Source organism: Saccopteryx leptura, chromosome 2 (genome assembly GCF_036850995.1).
Source record: "Saccopteryx leptura isolate mSacLep1 chromosome 2, mSacLep1_pri_phased_curated, whole genome shotgun sequence".
Lineage (NCBI taxonomy): Eukaryota > Metazoa > Chordata > Mammalia > Chiroptera > Emballonuridae > Saccopteryx > Saccopteryx leptura.
In genome coordinates, this window is record NC_089504.1 from 362,196,428 (window position 1) to 362,215,326 (window position 18,899).

General features: G+C 52.5%; 1 protein-coding gene and 1 pseudogene across 5 annotated transcripts in view; both read left to right on the top strand.

The window, feature by feature from the left end:
• The window catches only part of ARHGAP44 (Rho GTPase activating protein 44), a 136,676-nt gene that overhangs the window by 62,722 nt on the left and 55,055 nt on the right, over positions 1 to 18,899 (top strand). For all 5 annotated transcript variants that reach the window (XM_066364911.1, XM_066364912.1, XM_066364915.1 and 2 more), the window contains exons 3-6: positions 324 to 428; positions 6,084 to 6,160; positions 14,097 to 14,208; positions 17,817 to 17,893. In XM_066364911.1, coding sequence (XP_066221008.1) covers positions 324 to 428; positions 6,084 to 6,160; positions 14,097 to 14,208; positions 17,817 to 17,893 — 371 coding nt within the window. The remainder of the gene's footprint in view (positions 1 to 323; positions 429 to 6,083; positions 6,161 to 14,096; positions 14,209 to 17,816; positions 17,894 to 18,899) is intronic.
• Positions 7,219 to 7,318, top strand: LOC136395975 (U6 spliceosomal RNA; annotated as a pseudogene).

Here is an 18,899-nt window from a genome sequence, read left to right on the forward strand (position 1 = left end):
CCAAAACTATCTTCCCTTTTAAAACCCAGCCCTTCCCCACGGCTGTTTAAACTCCACTTGGAGACCCAGCATTTTATAGGATAGCACTTTGCACTGTGACTACCAGTGTGGGTAAGACTTTAGGAGGTGGTTCGAGTCGTTTCATTCCGTGGCTCCCAGTCAGTCGCATCGTCTGAGATCACCCCCTTTCCAGCCCCCCAGAATTGGACACGGTGTCCCCAGCAGCCCTGGCCTCTGCAGGGACACGGGTCAGACTCTTGTCCCGTGGCTGCGCGGACCCGGGACGCCTCCCCCAGCGCCGTCCCCCGCTGCTCTGTCCGCAGGTGGAGAAGCGGCTGGAGCTGGTGAAGCAGGTCTCCCATAGCACACACAAGAAGCTCACAGCATGTCTGCAGGGCCAGCAGGGAGCGGAGGCCGACAAGCGCTCTGTAAGTGCCCCCCCAGCCCCGGGCCCCCCCCAGCCCCGGGCCCCTGACAGCCCCGGCCCCCCCCCAGCCCCGGGCCCCTGACAGCCCCGGGCCCCTGACTGCCTGCCTGCTGATGATGACAGGGGTCCTGCTCCGGGGCCATGTCTACAGTGCCTGTTTCTACAGTCCCTTCTGTCTTAGACTCGACCTCGGGTAGAGTCCTGCTGCCCTCGTGCCCTGCCTGAAGCATCCTCTGCCCTCACCAGGCAAGGTGCAGTGTCTCTCCTTGTCCTCCCCAGCCCGGGGCACCCGGGTGACTTGCAGGGGTAGCCCCAGGTCCCCCAATTCGGGAGCTTTGCCCTCGACCTTCAGCTCATGCATAGATTCCACTCGCCTCAGTAATAGCTTCGCAGCTCATGGAAAAACATTATACTGTGGCTTTGGAGGTCAAGGCCCTTGCCAGCGGTCTTTTTGCCATAACGAAACAATAAGGAGAACCCGGTAAATGAACGCACTCTAACGTCTTTGTGTCTAACCCACATCTGTGGTAACAGGCGTGGCACAAGGTGATCCCATTGGATAGTCCTTGGGATAAAACAGTTATTGCAAATGTAACCCCCCCATCCCCATCCCCCTAACCTCCGCCAGAGATGTTTCCCCTGGCTTTACATGCAGTCCTGAGGGGCTCCCCACCCCCCTCTTTCCTTAAGTTTATAATCGACATGTTTGGTGTCTTGAGTGTTTTCTGACCCAGAATCACTGTTGACAGTTTCATTTTCTGGTGGTCTCGCAAAGCGCTCCCCGCCCCCCCCCCTCATGCGGGCCTCATTTCTGTGGACTGTCAGGTAGTGTCCCCTGCCCGACACTCCGTCCCGTCTGGTGCTGCCGGACGGGAGCCTGTTCCACCCGCTCGGTCAGTCACCCCATTTCCTTCCTGCCGGTTCTACCTTCCCTGGTATCTCCAGCGGGCACTCACTTGTGTGTGGTGGAAATAGAATGTTCACGGCTCTGAAACCTGCCTGCGGGAATCACTCTGTGTCTATCAGGAATTTCACGAAGGGGGACTTGAAGAGTCTAAGGAGAGTTTGCAAAAGTGCTTTCGAAGAGAACCCCTTTAATCAAAGAAGCCTCTGACCTGAGACTCCAGGAGCAGTTCTGGGCGGGGCCTCAGCCAGGCCTGCCTCTGAGCCCCCTCCTTTCTTTTGCTACAAGAAGCATTGTCTTTAAAATAACCCGTCCACGATACAGAAGGTCTTGGATAAAGAGTAGCATCTACGGAAAATGGTGACTTTGGGCGATGGGTACACACGTAAACAACAGTTCAAATGCTGTAGCAATGTTCACCTGAAACCTGTGTACTCTTACTGATCAGTGTCACCGTGTTCAAGTTCATTTTCTAAATAAAACTTAAAAATCGAAATAAAAGAGAGTAGCGGCCGCATGTTCCTTCCTGAGGCTGACGCTGGCCTTCGTGCCGATGACTGCGGGCAGTATTGGGAGAAGGTAAAACGACCTAGATTTGTGGAGCTTTAATTGCAGGGAGGGTCCCGCCCATGATCTCCCTAAGGAGGTGTTTGGCTATCTGAGTGATCCAAAGCGGTGTATTCATAGAAAATCGGGGCTGTGGCAAAGCCAACAGGCCGGGGATGGCTGGCACTGGGAAGAGCGCTGGTCACTTAGGTGGCCCCAGAGGAGGGGGCACACCGTGCCCCTCGGGGCCACGCGGAGAAGCCCCAGGCTCGGTCAGGAAGCTGGGGGAGGAAACCGTGGCCGGAGCCTGCGCTGTGGCTTCCAGGGGAGGACGCAGCTGAGGCAGGGTGAGCAGGTGCAGGCCTGGCCGGTGGGGATCGTCCTGGCCGGCGGTGGGTCAGGGGCTGTCCGGAGTTGTCTGGGACAGGAGATGGTTCCGGCAGGTGGACGGTGGCCTGGGGAGGGAGGAGCCCAGGAAGGAGGTGGTTAGGGCGGGCTCTCAGGATTGGTTGGTTTGCATTTGAAAGGCACCCGCCCCAGGAGAGTTAGTTACTCTCTCTAGGTCAGAGGTCCCCAAACTTTTTACACAGGGGGCCAGTTCACTGTCCCTCAGACCGTTGGAGGGCCGGACTATAAAAAAAACTATGAACAAATCCCTATGCATACTGCACATATCTTATTTTAAAGTAAAAAAAACCCAAAAAAACCCAGGAACAAATACAATATTTAAAATAAAGAACAAGTAAATTTAAATCAACAAACTGACCAGTATTTCAATGGGAACTATGGACCTGCTTTTGGCTAATGAGATGGTCAATGTGCTCCTCTCACTGACCACCAATGAAAGAGGTGCCCCTTCCGGAAGTGCGACGGGGGCCGGATAAATGGCCTCAGGGGGCCGCATGTGGCCCGCGGGCCGTAGTTTGGGGACCCCTGCTCTAGGACCTGGCTAACCCTGGGAAGGGGCAGTTCTTCCAGGCTTCACAAGACCCCAGATGTCAGAATATAAAGAATAGAAAAAACATAGTTAATTACATACACCGATTATTCGAGGGTAGCCTCAACAGCAAGGCACTTACTATCTCACATCCCACCTAACCGGCCGAGGCAGCGGTCCCGAGGTTCCTTCATCAGCTTTGGTTCAGAATTCCTCAGTGCTCGGCCTTCCCCTCTGGTCCTGATGCGGCTGCAGCCCCAGGCATTCTGTCCGCAGGTGACCAGGCCAAGGCAGGAAGTGTGAGGGTGGCCAGAGGATGTTTTTTTTTTTTTATTAGGGAGATAAAAATCTTGTCCAAAACATATAAGTTTTCTTATATGTCTCCCTACCTGTCTGCTGAGAGGCGAATGGATGTCAGAGAGAAATGGGTTTGTCATGACCGCCCCTCATTCACCTGCGGGGACACACACAGTGTGGGCTTGTGTTAGCAGGGAGGACGGGCTTGTGCTGTGGTCCGGCCCAGAGGGCTGCGCCCCGGGGTGGCGATGCACATACAGTCTAGGCCAGGGGTCCCCAAACTTTTTACACAGGGGGCCAGTTCACTGTCCCTCAGACTGTTGGAGGGCCGGACTATAAAAAAAAACTATGAACAAATCCATATGCACACTGCAAATATCTTATTTTAAAGTAAAAATACAAAACAGGAACAAATACAATATTTAAAATAAAAAACAAGTAAATTTAAATCAACAAACTGTTCAGTATTTCAATGGAAACTATGCTCCTCTCACTGACCACCAATGAAAGAGGTGCCCCTTCCAGAAGTGCGGCGGGGACCAGATAAATGGCCTCAGGGGGCCACATGCGGCCCGTGGCCCGTAGTTTGGGGACCCCTGGTCTAGGCACCCGCTCAGTGGACCTGGGAGAAGCCTCTCGTGGAAGCAGGTGCTCAAGCGGGAAGAGAACAGTGATGTCCACGCCCGGATTTCAAGTGCTCCTTCATCTTGTCAGTGATTTCCTGAGCTGAGCACTCTTTTCTTAGCCTCCAGCAACTGAATAAATGATCTTTCTGGAAAAAAAAAAAAAAAAAGGAAGTTGAAGAGCTACTTAAAATATTTAACAATCCCGGACTTGCAGGGGGAAAAAAAATGTCCAAGGCTCAATTTTTCATTTTTCCCCCCTAAAGTTACACTTCGAAAGATTTAATGGGCAACACGAACACTTACGAACTGCCTCAGATACTGAAGTGAGGGCCTAGTTCTTTGTGGTTGTTAGGTGAGGAGAAGGGTCACGACCCAGGACTGGGCCAAGGAAAAGTGGATGCAAGGAACTCACAGATACAGACACCAGTAGGTGGTTACCGGAGGCAGGAAGTGGAGGCGGCGTCAAGGGTGAAGGGGCCACACACAGGCTGACAGGTGATGACTGGACTTTGGGTGGGGGCACACAATGCAGTGCACAGATCATGTGTCGTAGAAACCCACACACAATTCTGTGCACCATCGAATTTCAGAACATTCTCATCACCCCGAAAGGAAACCCCTTAGTCCTTCAGTAACCATTCCCCATTTCCCTCCCCACCCCCAGCACCCCCCCCCCCCCCCCGCCCCCCGGCATTCACTAATCCACTTCCTTCTGTCTCTACGGGTTTGTTTATTCTGGACATTTCCTATCCATAGACCCGTACAGGAGGGGCCCTTCTGTGTCCAGCTTACTTCACTTACCGTGATGTTTCCCCCGGTTCACCCAGGTTGTTGTAGCACGTGTTAAGACTTCCTTCTCGGCCCTGGCCGGGTAGCTCAGCTGGTTAGAATGGCGTGCCGACATGCTGAGGTTGCAGGTTCAGTCCCTGGTCAGGGCACATACAGGAAACAGCCAGTGACGGCATGCATAAGTAGAACAGGACCAACCAGCCGGTGTTTTCTCTTCCTCTCTCTCTAAAGATCAGTGAGAGACAATACTTCGTTCCTTTCTGATGGCTGAGTAATATTCCACAGTGTGGATATACCCCATCTGTTTATCTATTCATTCATGATGTTGGTTGGAGCTGTTTCCACCTCTTGGCTGTTGTGAATCCAGGCCCGTTCTCATCCATGCGCATGTTTTTTGTTGGTTTCAATTATTTTGAGTATCTACTCAAGAGTAGAATTGCTGGGCCATCTGACAGTTATTTATCTTATTGAAATACCGCCAGACTTTTCCACAGTGTTTCACCGTTGTGTATTTCCACCAACAAAGCATGATGGCTCCAATGTCTCCACAGGCTCCCCGATACTTATTTTCTGATTTTTAAGGAATATATATTATTCATCCTATTTCAGCCATCCTGCTGTGGGGCGGTATCCTGGCTGTGGCTTTCATCTGCATTTCCCTGCTGACTAAGGATGTGCAGCCTCTTTTCTCGCGCTTGTTGGCTACTCTGTGTCTTATTTGGGGTGTGCCTTTCTCTTAAGCTTACGTTCTTTGTGTGGTAATTGTATGTGAGCGCTTTCTTCTCTCTTCCATGACATGATCTGCCTTGTTTGTAAAATGGGGCTAATCCGTTCTTTTCTGGTGCCAGTGGTTTTTGGAAAGGAAAGCCTTGCTCAGATCTTTGTTAATACCACCTTGACATTCTTTCCCTCTCTCTCTCTCCCTCTCTCTCTCTCCCTCTCTCTCTCCCTCTCTCTCTCCCTCTCTCTCTCCCTCTCTCTCTCCCTCTCTCTCCCTCTGTCTCTCCCTCTCTCCCTCTCTCTCCCTCTCTCCCTCTCTCTCTCCCTCTGTCCCTCTCTCCCTCTCTCTCTCTCTCCCTCTCCCTCTCTGTCTCTCTCCCTCTCTGTCTCTCTTCCCCCCTCTCTCTCTCCTTCTCTCTCTCTCTCCCTCTCTCTCTTCCCCCCCTCTCTCTCCCTCTCTCTCCCCCTCTCTCTCCCTCTCCCCCCCCTCTCTCCCTCTCCCCCCCCCTCTCTCCCTCTCCCCCCCCCCCTCTCCCTCTCCTCCTTGCTGTTATTCCACTTTATGTGAAAATGCAGCATGCAAACTTTTAGGTTTATTTTCCAAATCGGCAAATTTCATTCAGTTTTAGTTTTCTGAATTTTGCCTTCTCTGAACCTAACCCCCATCATTACATCTTATAATTTCTTTGGTGTTAAATGTATTTTAAAGTCACCTTGTTTCTAGCTAGTATAGTATCTAGGTGAGCATGTATTTGACTTATTGCTATTTTAGAGTAAGCAGGTGACTGTTGAAAGGAGTTTTCATGACAATTTTTTTTTTTTTTTTTACCTTTTCAGAAAAAATTGCCTTTGACGACACTGGCTCAGTGTTTGATGGAAGGGTCAGCTATCCTGGGAGATGACACACTTCTTGGGTAAGGTGACACCGGGTGTGGGTTTGCCAGATCTAGGTAAGTCCCTACCCGTAAAATGGGGACCAGAACTGCTGAGGGGAGCCTTGAGGGCCCCGTCAGTCCGGCCAGGACTATGGGGGGGGGGGGGAAGAAAACGTTGCCAGTGGGAAAGCAGAGCTCCGGCTCCAGAGTTATATTTGTTGTCCGTGCAATGAGGTGAATCCCAAGTGGAGAAGTTAACATAAGACTGAAGGACAATAGAAATCCCTAGGGCTCCAGCCCTGGCCGGAGAGCTCAGCTGGTTAGAGCGTTGGCCTGATGCACAGAGGGTGCCAGTTTGATCCCTGGTCAGGGCACATCCAAGAACAGATTAATGTTTTTGTCTCTCTCTAAAATCAATAAAAAAAAAATCTTAAAGTAAAAGGCTGTGGCCAGATGGCTCAGTGGTAGAGCATTGGCTGGGTGTGTGGATGTCCTGGGTTCGATTCCTGGTCAGGGCACACACAAGAAGTGCCCATCTGCTTCTCCACTCCTCCCCCTTCCCTTTCTCTTTCTCTGTCTTTCTCTCTCTCTCTTCCACTCTCACAACCATGGCACAACTGATTCAAGTACATTGACCCCGGATGCTGAGGATGGCTCTGTGGAGCTGCCTCAAGCACTAAAAATAGCTTGGTTGTGAGCATGGCCCCAATGGGCAGAGCATCGGCCCCAGATGGGGGTTACCGGGTGGATCCTGGCCGGGGCACATGCAGGAGTCTGTCTCTCTATCTCCCCTCCTCTCAGTTGGAAAAGAAGAGAAAAAAAAATTTTTTAAATCCCTAGGGCGCCTGTAAAGGCAAATACGAATCCTCTTCGTGTCAGCTGTCAGAACTCATGGGATTCCCAGAGCAACACTTGCTGGTTTGGGGCTCATAATAAAAACAAACTAAAAATAGAATTGACCCGAGAGAGACTCTGCCGGCACAATGAGTAGGGGAGGGGGGGGGTCAGTGCCCTCAGAACTAAAAATAATAGAACAGAATGAAAGGAAATATAAAATCATTAAGTTTAAAATGAAATTTGGGAATTAAGTGAGGACACTGTTTGCTCTGGCAACGTGTATATTGACACTGGAACAATACAGAGAAGTTTTGCACGGCCCCTGGACAGGGATGAATTTGGGAAGCATTCCTGATATTTAAGGAAAAATGCTTTTGTAGCTATCTCTGGTGATAAATATTAACTAGACTATTGTGGTGATCATTTTGCAGCGTGGACAGAGATAGAGTCACTGGTCTGTACACCTGAAACTAATACAATGTTATATGTCAGTTTAAAAATTAAGGGCCGGGGGAGGGGGACATGGGGGAGAAGAATGTGGGGGAGGGGTGGGAGGAGGGGAGAAAGAGGACAAATATAAGGTGACGGAAGATGATTTGATTTTGGATGATATACATTCAAGTATACAACATAATCAACAGTTCAAATGCTATAAACACGTTTACCTGAAGCCTGTGTACTCTTATTGACCCCTATCACCCTGTGAAGTTTAATTTTTATAATGAAATAAAGTAAATAAAAAATTAAGGACAAAATAAACCTTGATGAAAGAATCAAACCGTGTGAAGAAAAAAGAATAGTCAGGATCAAAAGAAAAAAACCAACTGAACTTTCTAAAATTCATATTATACTTATTATCATTTAAAAACTTAACGGTGATCAAGTGAAAATTGCATTCCCATAGAGCAGCGGTCGGTGAACTGCGGCTCGCGAGCCACATGTGGCTCTTTGCCCCCTTGAGTGTGGCTCTTCCACAAAATACCACGTGCGGGCACTACCTCGATAAGGAATCTACCTACCTATATACTTTAAGTTTAAAAAATTTGGCTCTCAAAAGAAATTTCAATCGTAGTACTGTTGATATTTGGCTCTGTTGACTAATGAGTGTGCTGACCCCTGCAGAGAATTAGTGAGCTTTCAACAGGTCTGACGGTACCACTTAGAATGAACAGAGTGAGGGGTGAGAGACAAGGATGTCGGCGTTAGTAAACAGAGCAGCACGGCTGATACAATACGAAACTGTGTCCAACAGTAGTGCCTGGAGAAGAAGATCTGGAGAAGGAAATTTGTGATTGAATTTCTCTCTTCTAGGTTTTAGATTTGAAGAAAGACATAGTCCAGTGGTAGTCAACCTGGTCCTTACTGCCCACTAGTGGGCGTTCCAGCTTTCATGGTGGCCAGTAGTGGAGCAACCAAAGTATAAATAAAGAGATAGATTTAGCTATAGTAAGTTGTTTTATAAAGACTTATTCCTCCAAACTTAGCGAAAATCCGACATAAAGTACTTTGCTTTAACTTGCTGTAACTCTGCTTTATAAATTTTATAAAGTTACTTTCCTACTTTATAAATCACCATGACTGTGGAACTGGTGGGCAGTTAGAAAATTTTACTACTAACAGAGATACAAAAGTGGGCAGTAGGTATAAAAAGGTTGACTACCCCTGACATAGTCTTTAGATTTAAGAAGCACAGAACGTCCTGATTAAGATCAACACAAAGAAGTTTACCCTTGGACACAATGTAGTAAAACTGGGGATTATTAACCAAAGGAAAAATAAATAAATAGATTTAAGCAGAGAAAATGAATAGTAGATATAAAAGAGCAATGAGACTAATAACAGACTCTTGACTCATCAGCTGAAATAAATATCAAGAAATAATGGGGGTAAATCTTCAAGTATTGAGCAAAAATATAAGCATAGAGGATTCTATGATAGACTAAATTATTACTCAAGGAGCATAGCAGTATTTTCAGGCAAAGATTGAGAGAACTTACTACTCATATCTTTTCACTGAAAGAACTACTTAAGTTTATGTGAAATAGGTTATGTCCAGAAAAATGGAATGAAATGCATGTGGCAAGATCACATTTAAAAGAAATAGCAAGATGGCGCCTAACGAACCAAATAAATGAACAGACACAATAGAAATGGACTCATAGACAGAGAGAACAGACAGACAGCTGTCAGAGGGGAGGGGGGCTGGGGAGCTGGGTGAAAAGGTGAAGGGATTAAGCAAAGAAAAAACTTATAGACACAGACAACACTGGAGATTGCAGGAGGGAAACAGGGAGGTGGGGGAGGGCGAGGGGGTTGGACGGTGATGGAGAGAGACTCGATGGGGGAGGGCGAGGGGGATGGACAGTGATGGAGGGAGACTCGATGGGGGAGGGCAAGGGGGCTGGGCGGTGATGGAGGGAGACTCGATGGGGGAGGGCGAGGGAGGACGGTGATGGAGGGAGACACGATGGGGGAGGGCAAGGGGGCTGGACGGTGATGGAGGGAGACTCGATGGGGGAGGGCGAGGGGGCTGGACGGTGATGGAGGGAGACTCGATGGGGGAGGGCGAGGGGGATGGAGGGTGATGGAGGGAGACTCGATGGGGGAGGGCGAGGGGGGTGGATGGTGATGGAGGGAGACTCGATGGGGAAGGGCGAGGGAGGACGGTGATGGAGGGAGACTCGATGGGGGAGGGTGAGGGGGGTGGACGGTGATAGAGGGAGACTCGATGGGGGAGGGTGAGGGGGGTGGACGGTGATGGAGGGAGACTCAATGGGGGAGGGCGAGGGGGGTGGACGGTGATGGAGGGAGACTCGATAGAGGAGGGCGAGGGGGGTGGGTGGTGATGGAGGGAGACTCGATGGGGGAGGGCGAGGGGGGTGGAGGGTGATGGAGACTCGATGGGGGAGGGTGAGGAGGGTGGACGGTGATGGAGGAAAACTCGATGGGGGAAGGCGAGGGGGGTGGATGTTGATGGAGGGAGACTCGGGGGAGGGCGAGGGGGGTGGATGGTGATGGAGGGAGACTCGATGGGGGAGGGCGAGGGGGGTGGATGGTGATGGAGGGAGACTCGATGGGGGAGGGCGAGGGGGGTGGACGGTGATGGAGGGAGACTCGATGGGGGAGGGCGAGGGGGTGGATGGTGATGGAGGGAGACTCGATGGGGGAGGGCGAGGGGGTGGACGGTGATGGAGGGAGACTCGATGGGGGAGGGCGAGGGGGTGGAGGGTGATGGAGGGAGACTCGATGGGGGAGGGCGAGGGGGTGGACGGTGATGGAGGGAGACTCAATGGGGGAGGGCGAGAGGGTGGACGGTGATGGAGGGAGACTCGATGGGGGAGGGCGAGGGGGGTGGAGGGTGATGGAGACTCGATGGGGGAGGGCGAGGGGGTGGACGGTGATGGAGGGAGACTCAATGCGGGAGGGCGAGGGGGGTGGACGGTGATGGAGGGAGACTCGATGGGGGAGGGCGAGGGGGGTGGATGGTGATGGAGGGAGACTCGATGGGGGAGGGCGAGGGGGGTGGATGGTGATGGAGGGAGACTCGATGGGGGAGGGCGAGGGGGGATGGATGGTGATGGAGGGAGACTCTATGGAGGAGGGCGAGGGGAGTGGATGGTGATGGAGGGAGACTCGATGGGGGAGGGTGAGGGGGGTGGACGGTGATGGAGGGAGACTTGATGGGGGAGGGTGAGGGAGGACGGTGATGGAGGGAGACTCGATGGGGGAGGGCGAGGGGGATGGAGGGTGATGGAGGGAGACTCGATGGGGGAGGGCGAGAGGGGTGGACGGTGATGGAGGGAGACTCGATGGGGGGGCGAAGGAGGACGGTGATGGAGGGAGACTTGATGGGGGAGGGCGAGGGAGGACGGTGATGGAGGGAGACTCGATGGGGGAGGGCAAGGGGGGTGGACAGTGATGGAGAGAGACTCGATGGGGGAGGGCGAGGGGGATGGGTGGTGATGGAGGGAGACTCGATGGGGGGTGGGGAGCACACAATGGGGCATGCAGATGATGTGTTGTAGAATTCTACACCTGAAACCTGTATCATTTTATTAACTGATGTCACCCCCAGTCAATTCAATAAAAACAATTTTTTTAAAGTGAATGTGGTATGGGGATGAGAAAAAGTTCTTTTTTTCTCTACTCATTTTAGGTTGCCTTACTGTGGCACTGCAAATTAAATTGGCAAACGACAGATGAACAAGAGAAAAACATGCCAATTTTATTACCATGTGCACACAGAGGCGGATTTAAAGGCGGGCACACCGGGCACATGCCCTGGGCCCCAACTTCCGAAAGGCCCCGTGAAACCCCAACTTTATACTTTTTTCTAATAACACCAAGTTTGGTTTCCTATGTGCAATTTTAACATGAACCGTCCATAATATTATTTATTTATTTAAATATATGGTTAACATGTCTTTTTATTTTCCCTGTCTCTCTCTCTCTCTATTTTTTTTTAAGGGGGGCCCAATATTTTCTTCTGCGCCTGGGGCCTCAACCGACCTTAATCTGCCTCTGCCTGTGCAGTGTGTACACAGAGAACTCAGTCATTAGTAACTCAAAGGGCTGGCGAGAACTTGGGCTTATACAGCATCTTAAGAAAACTTTTAGAGAAGTGGCAAAACAAAGGAAGAGAAATTTGGGTTTCTAGGGCAACAAATTATGGGAAGGTAAATGTAGGGGGAAACTTACGGAAGATAAGAGGTCATTAGTAAAGTTTGTTATTTCTCTAGGCTGATAAGAGTCTAGAGTTACCTCTGGTGATTAACTTGTGTCCTTCTTGGTAGAGAGAGGGAAGAGGGACCCTTACCAATTTATGTGCTGCGTTTAGGCAAGTGAGGCGTGACAGCGACTTCCTCTCAGTTGCCTTCGGCTCAAAATAATCCTTGTGCCCTTGTGGTGTATTGCAGGTGGTGTATTCTGCTCCCTTTCAGCGTAAATAAATATAAATAAATGTTGAATTAACAGTAGTGATGGAATAATGATTGATTTGGTGAGAGTTTAAAGCAAAGTGATACTAAAATACTAGAGAATAATAACACGAAAACATTGGGAAGGAAATTAATGTTTGACCTTCTTACATTGTTTGCAAGGAGGGTAAGGATATGACCTTTAAGGTAAATGTGCCTGTGAGAAAAGTAAGTGACCACAAAAGAGACTAGAAATAGTTTGTATAACTTCAATACTAGTAAAAGGATAAAAAGGGAAATAAAATAGAAAAAAAATAGAAGACTAAAAGAGAAAAAAGAATAAGTAAAGAAAAGCATACTAAATAGAAGACAGAAAATGAAGGCACTAGTAATTGCTGCATGTATCTTGAATCACTGGAGATGTAAATGGAATAAACTTAACTGTTTATCATGCAGAGACTCTCAGGTGGATAAACACGACATCCCACGTGATTTCCAAGAGTCACACCTAACTCGTTCACAGCAGGCTCAGGAGTAAAGAGAGGCAGGATTCTCGGTAAAGATCATAAACTGAACACACACATCTAATAACCCTTCCCAATCCACTACAACAAAGAGATTTCCCCCCCTTAAATGACATAAACCCAAGAAAGGCAGGAGAAACGAGAGAAGACAAGAGCAGCAACAGGTGAGCTGTAAAGCATGTGATCGGCTGGGAACTGACTTCTAGCAGGCTCACGAGATCGGACTCCCACGGAGGAAATACAGAGAAGTGACACCATTTACTCTTTGAAACACTTACGAGGCTCAGGATGGGGGTCTCAGGCAGCTCTGGCAGTGGGGGAGGGCTTTGGGGACAGGGAAGCGATTGAAATATTATGAATAGACAGCTAGGCAGGTACCACACGGATCACTCAACACCAGCATGTGGCTCACCTCTGGGAGACTCATCCCCTCACCCCTAATCCCAGCTGAATTCCTGAGAGTTGTTCTCTGGAGGGGATAAAACAGCCTCTGTTGACGGGGGGGACCCCAGAGAAGGGTACATGCAGACCTCTGGCCTCTACTTTCTAAGCATGTATTAGAAGAGTCTTCTATGAGGTGTCCGGCCAGCCCAACAGGAATGAACTAAAGACCCAAAGACACTGAACTGGGCAGTGCTCCCACGAGTGGCCCCGCTGGACCGTCCGTCCTACAGATGGAGGGCTCACAGCTGATGAGCGTCACTCACGGGTCCCACCCTTCCTTCATCAGACCAGTGCCAGAGGTCAGCGGACATCTGGAACCTAGATACTGAAGCAGCTGGGAAAATCACCCAAGAGTCACATCAAGAAGAAGTAGCTGTTGCAGCAGGGAGAAGGTTTCAGGAAAGACCGTCACTTACATTTTCAAGTGGGAAGAGAAAATAACGCATCTCTTCCATAGAAAAAAAAATAGGTTGTTTATAAAAATATTTATAGAAAAACATTCCACGATCAAAAGAAAGCTGATCAAAGGTGGATAACAGGACATTTGTTGTGGCTTTGGCAAATAAAAATTGGAGAAATCTAGAAAGGGAGCAAGAAGGTGACCACGTGGTGAATATGTAGAAAAGTTGGAAACGTAGAGCAGGAGGTTTGAGGCCTCAGTGACGAGTTCTGAGGGAAGGAGAGAGATAAGTAGATTTAATGGTAATAACCATAATGAACTGCTCTGAAAGAACGTTCCAGACTGAAGGGCATGCCTCTCTGTAGGCATTGAGTATGTTCTTATGGCTTAGGAGAGTTCTTTCTTTCTTTCTTTTATTTTCTATTAGAAAATATCTATTAGAGCCTATGGAAAGTTTTCCCAGAGACAGAAAGGAAGTTGAGTTTGGGTGTGCCGGTGGTGGTGGTGGTGTGCTCCTGCTCTGACTCGAGCCAGCGTGTCCGGTGCCCCCAGGGGAGACGGAACACCTGGGGGTTCCGCGCGTGCAGTCTGTCCCCTCTGCATTGCTCTCTGTTTCTCTGTGTGACCCCTGTGTCCTGGGAGCCCAGTGGGGACTAGCATCACTTTAAAGACTGGTCATTTCAGAAATGTACATGGATGGAGCATACTGGTCCCCGGGACCAACCAGGGAAATCACCCACTTTGTTAACAGCGTCTCATGAAAATGTACCCAGCCGGGAGGTGATGACAGTGTGACGCTGGCAACATCCTGCTTTCTAGGGCATTCAGCGTGGATATCCCTCCTTCTGTTGCAGGAAGATGCTGAAGCTCTGCGGAGAGACAGAGGACAAGCTGGCCCAGGAGCTGATTCACTTTGAGCTGCAAATAGAGAGAGACGTGATCGAGCCCCTCTTTCTGCTGGCGGAGGTGAGACGGGGCAGGAGGCTACGCCCACAAGGGGGGACAGAGCCGCAAGGGGGGACAGAGCCCGCAAGGGGGGACAGAGCCCGCAAGGGGGGGACAGATCTCACAAGGGAGGCAGAGCCCTCAAGGGGGGACAGAGCCCGCAAGGGGGGGACAGATCTCACAAGGGAGGCAGAGCCCTCAAGGGGGGACAGAGCCCGCAAGGGGGGACAGAGCCCGCAAGGGGGTACAGAACCGCAAGGGGGGCAGAGCCCTCAAGGGGGGACAGAGCCCGCAAGGGGGGACAGAGACCGCAAGGGGGGGGCAGAGCCCTCAAGGGGGGACAGAGCCCGCAAGGGGGGGCAGAGCCCTCAAGGGGGGGCAGAGCCCGCAAGGGGGGGACAGATCCCACAAGGGGGGACAGAGCCCGCAAGGGGAGGACAGATCCCACAAGGGGGGGACAGAGCCGCAAGGGGGGGACAGAGCCCGTAAGGGGGGACAGCCCGCAAGGGGGGAACAGAGCCCGTAAGGGGGGACAGCCCGCAAGGGGGGACAGAGCCTGCAAGGGGGGGATGGAGCCTGCAAGGGGGGGACAGAGCCACAAGGGGGGGCAGAGCGGGGCCCTGTGGTTGGTCCACTCTAGTCTCACTACTGTTCCCGTCCCTTGGCCCTACCCTACCGTGTGACACTGCTTTCTGTCGGGGTTGCTACCGCCCAACCACAGGGTCACGGTCGCCCATAGGGGACCCTCGGAATGTTCGCTGCCATCTCTGCCACCCGCTGCCCTCTCTGTTGGCACCCCAGGGGCAAAGGGGCAGAGCTGGCGGCAATGCCTCCTTCCCCACCAGGGTCCCCGCTGCCGTCACCACCCCTGCCCTCCAGCCACTGCAGGCTTCAGTGAAACGGATGACAGCCCCTCCTCACGGGGGCTGGGGGCCGCCTCCCAGAGACTCTGTGGGGCCTCTTGCAGTTTGTTTAGATCAGGGGTCCCCAAACTTTTTACACAGGGGGCCAGTTCACTGTCCCTCAGACCATTGGAGGGCCGGACTATAAAAAAAAACTATGAACAAATTCCTGTGCACAGTGTACATATCTTATTTTAAAGTAAAAAAACAAAACGGGAACAAATACAATATTTAAAATAAAGAATAAGTAAATTTAAATCAACAAACTGACCAATATTTCAATAGGAACTATGCTCCTCTCACTGACCACCAATGAAAGAGGTGCCCCTTCCAGAAGTGCGGCGGGGGCCAGATAAATGGCCTCAGGGGGCTGCATGTGGCCCGCGGGCTGTAGTTTGGGGACCCCTGGTTTAGATAGGTCCCTTCTCTTGGGCTTCAAAGGACGCTAAACAGAACTATCTTATTAAGAAGAAATGTTAATGTCTGTGTGATCATTTTGCTAGCTTCAAACGTGTAAGACAGGAAGTGGTTGGGGGAATCTCATTTCTCCTGACCCTGGACCTCCTCCCGGATGTCTGTGATTGGTTACACACAGGCTAGCTGGTGCTGGCCCGTCGAACTGCCCGCTGCAACGGAAAGGCTCATATCTGCATGGGCCTACGTCTGCGCGGGTCCACATCTGCACGGGTCCACGTCTGCCCGGGCCCACGTCTGCAGGGTCCATGTCTGCCCGGGTCCACGTCTGCCAGGGTCCACGTCTGCCCGGGTCCACGTCTGCCGGGTCCACGTCTGCACGGGCCCGCGTCTGCCCGGGTCCGCGTCTGCCGGGTCCACGTCTGCCCGGGTCCACGTCTGCCCGGGTCCGCGTCTGCCGGGTCCACGTCTGCCCGGGTCCACGTCTGCCCGGGTCCACGTCTGCCGGGTCCACGTCTGCGCGGGTCCACGTCTGCCCGGGTCCACGTCTGCAGGGTCCACGTCTGCCCGGGCCCACGTCTGCAGGGTCCACGTCTGCCCGGGTCCACGTCTGCAGGGTCCACGTCTGCCCGGGTCCACGTCTGCCCGGGTCCACGTCTGCAGGGTCCACGTCTGCCCGGGTCCACGTCTGCCCGGGTCCACGTCTGCCGGGTCCACGTCTGCCCGGGTCCACGTCTGCCCGGGTCCACGTCTGCGCGGGTCCACGTCTGCCGGGTCCACGTCTGCCCGGGCCCGCGTCTGCGCGGGCCCACGTCTACCCGGGTCCACGTCTGCTGGGTCCACGTCTGCCCGGGCCCACGTCTGCCCGGGTCCACGTCTGCCTGGGTCCACGTCTGCCGGGTCCACGTCTGCCCGGGCCCACGTCTGCCCGGGTCCACGTCTGCCCGGGTCCACGTCTGTGCGGGTCCACGTCTTCCCGGGTCCACGTCTGCCGGGTCCACGTCTGTGCGGGTCCACGTCTGCCTTCTGTGGCTTTTGAGCTATTGGAATGTGTTCCATGTACTGAGGAACTGAATTTTTAGTTATGTAGGGTTTTTTTTCATGTGAATGTAAAATGGCCCTTAGCCACATGTGGCTGGAGGCCGCCCCGTCGAACAGCCTTGCCCTGGACCACGTCTGGTTTCCTTTCTGGACCATCCCCCGTGCCTCTGCCTGTCCCGCTGCTGCTTCTGGGACAGAGGTGCAAGGGACAATGATCGCTTACGTGCCTGAAAGTATCAAAGAGAAGAGTCCGAGGTGTGGGCTTTGATGTAGACCAGCTCCGGCTGCTCAGATGCCAAGCTGTTCCCGCTGATCTCCAGCCTTGACCGTCAGTGGCACAGAGGCCCTCTGTTCTTCATCACAGGGCTCGGGCACTCCCACCCCGGGAGGAAATCCACTGGGCAGGTGCAGCCTGGGCACCGAGCTTGCTCGTTCACCCGAGGCGTCTGCGTCACTCCGAGCTCTGCCTGTGGGCCCTGTGCGTGGGCTGCCCCAGACCCTGTCCTTCTTCCTGCCCGAAGTCCTCCTCAGCTTGTCGCTCCGCCCGCCCCCGCCCAGCAGAGTGGACGGAGGACACTGCAGGACACCGGGTCTCCCTCCCATTTTTCTCTTCCATAAAAAGCCACAGCCTGAGGTGACTTTGGTTTAATTATGGTCAGTTTTCTTTTTAAATCCTCACATCCTGCCCCACATTTTTTTCTGGGCCTGGAACCAAAGATCCCTCCCTGGAATGTTCAGTTTGGTCACTTTTAGAAATAAAAATGTATCGATACAACGAGCATCCGCATCGAACGACGGCCGTGGAGCAGCGTTTCATCGCCGAGAAAAGCTGTGGCTGTGTTTGTTCGTTATTGACTTTGTGGGGGGGGGGACGTCTTATTCCCCGGGGCACCTCAGGTCTCCTGAGACCCGTTCTCATTCTGCTGCTGTCTGGTTTGAGCTGGGTCTGTGTGAGATCTGCTTCTGCCCCGCCCCCACCGCGTGGGCCCTCGCGCTAGCGGACAGGACTCCAGTCCTTTGCCGGCAGAGGAGACCGGGAGGCACGAGGCCTGAGCGAGCGGGGGCCCCGGGACCTCTGAGACGGCCCAGGGGGCTCCTGGCGGGTGTCCAGGGAAGGGTGAGCAGAGCTTTAGCGCAGGAAAAGCAGTCAGGCGTTTATCTAACAATAAGGATCGAGAGACCTCCGCCAGCTGGTGGTGTGGCTGTCGTCGTCCTCCGAGAATTTATCTAGAGCGTCCATGTGACTGTGTCCTTTCTCTCCCGCGCCCACAGGTGGAAATCCCAAACATTCAAAAGCAGAGGAAACACTTAGCCAAGCTGGTGCTCGACATGGACTCCTCACGCACGAGGTACGTCGGGCGCCTTCCCTTTCGCTTCCTGCTTCTCGGAAGGAACAGCGATCGTGTCTGGAGCGGGGGTGGCCGCTTGTGCGTGGCAGTGTGTTTTTATTCCCCAGGGTTTTTCTTAGCGCCCGCTGTGTGCCGGGCACCGAGGGAAGAGCAGCGAGCAGAGAGATTCACGGGGCCCCCACGCTCGTGGAGGACATGGGTCTCGTTCGGGAGACCGACCCAGACAGGCGAACACACGCACACACACACACACACACGCACACACATGCACACACGCACGCACATGCACACACAGACACACGCACGCACATGCACACACAGACACACGCGCACACACACACACGCACACACATGCACACACATGCACACACGCACGCACATGCACACACACACACATGCACACACACACAAACACACACACATACACACAGACACGCACACAAACACACACGCACACACACACACATGCACACGCACACAAACACATACACACGCACACACACACGTGCACGCACACACACGCACACACGTGCGCGCGCACACATGCACACACACGCACACGCACACACACACACACAAACACACGCACGCACACACACACAGACACGAGACAAGGTCAGGCAGCTGTGGGTCTTAGGAAGAATGAGCCCAGGGAGATATTGGAAGGGCGTTTTGGAGAGAGTGGGACCTTGTCATCAGAGAGGGTGACACAAAGAAGGCTTTTTTTTGAGAAGACGCTTGATCTGAGACAGGAATGACGAGCAGGAGCCAGCCGTGCAGAGCTCTGACACAGGGTGTCCTCGGCCGGGCGGGCGGCAGTGGGGTGGAGGTATGCAGGGCACAGGGCGAAGGCCAGCATGGCCGAGGTAGAAGGAAGCAGGGGAGGGTAGGAGGAGCAGAGACCAGGGTGGTAGGGTGGACGGGTGATGTGTCCTGTCCATCGTGAGGGGACAATTTTGCATTCTGGGGACCAGTTCATCATTTCCTGGAGCTGATGGTGTAGAGA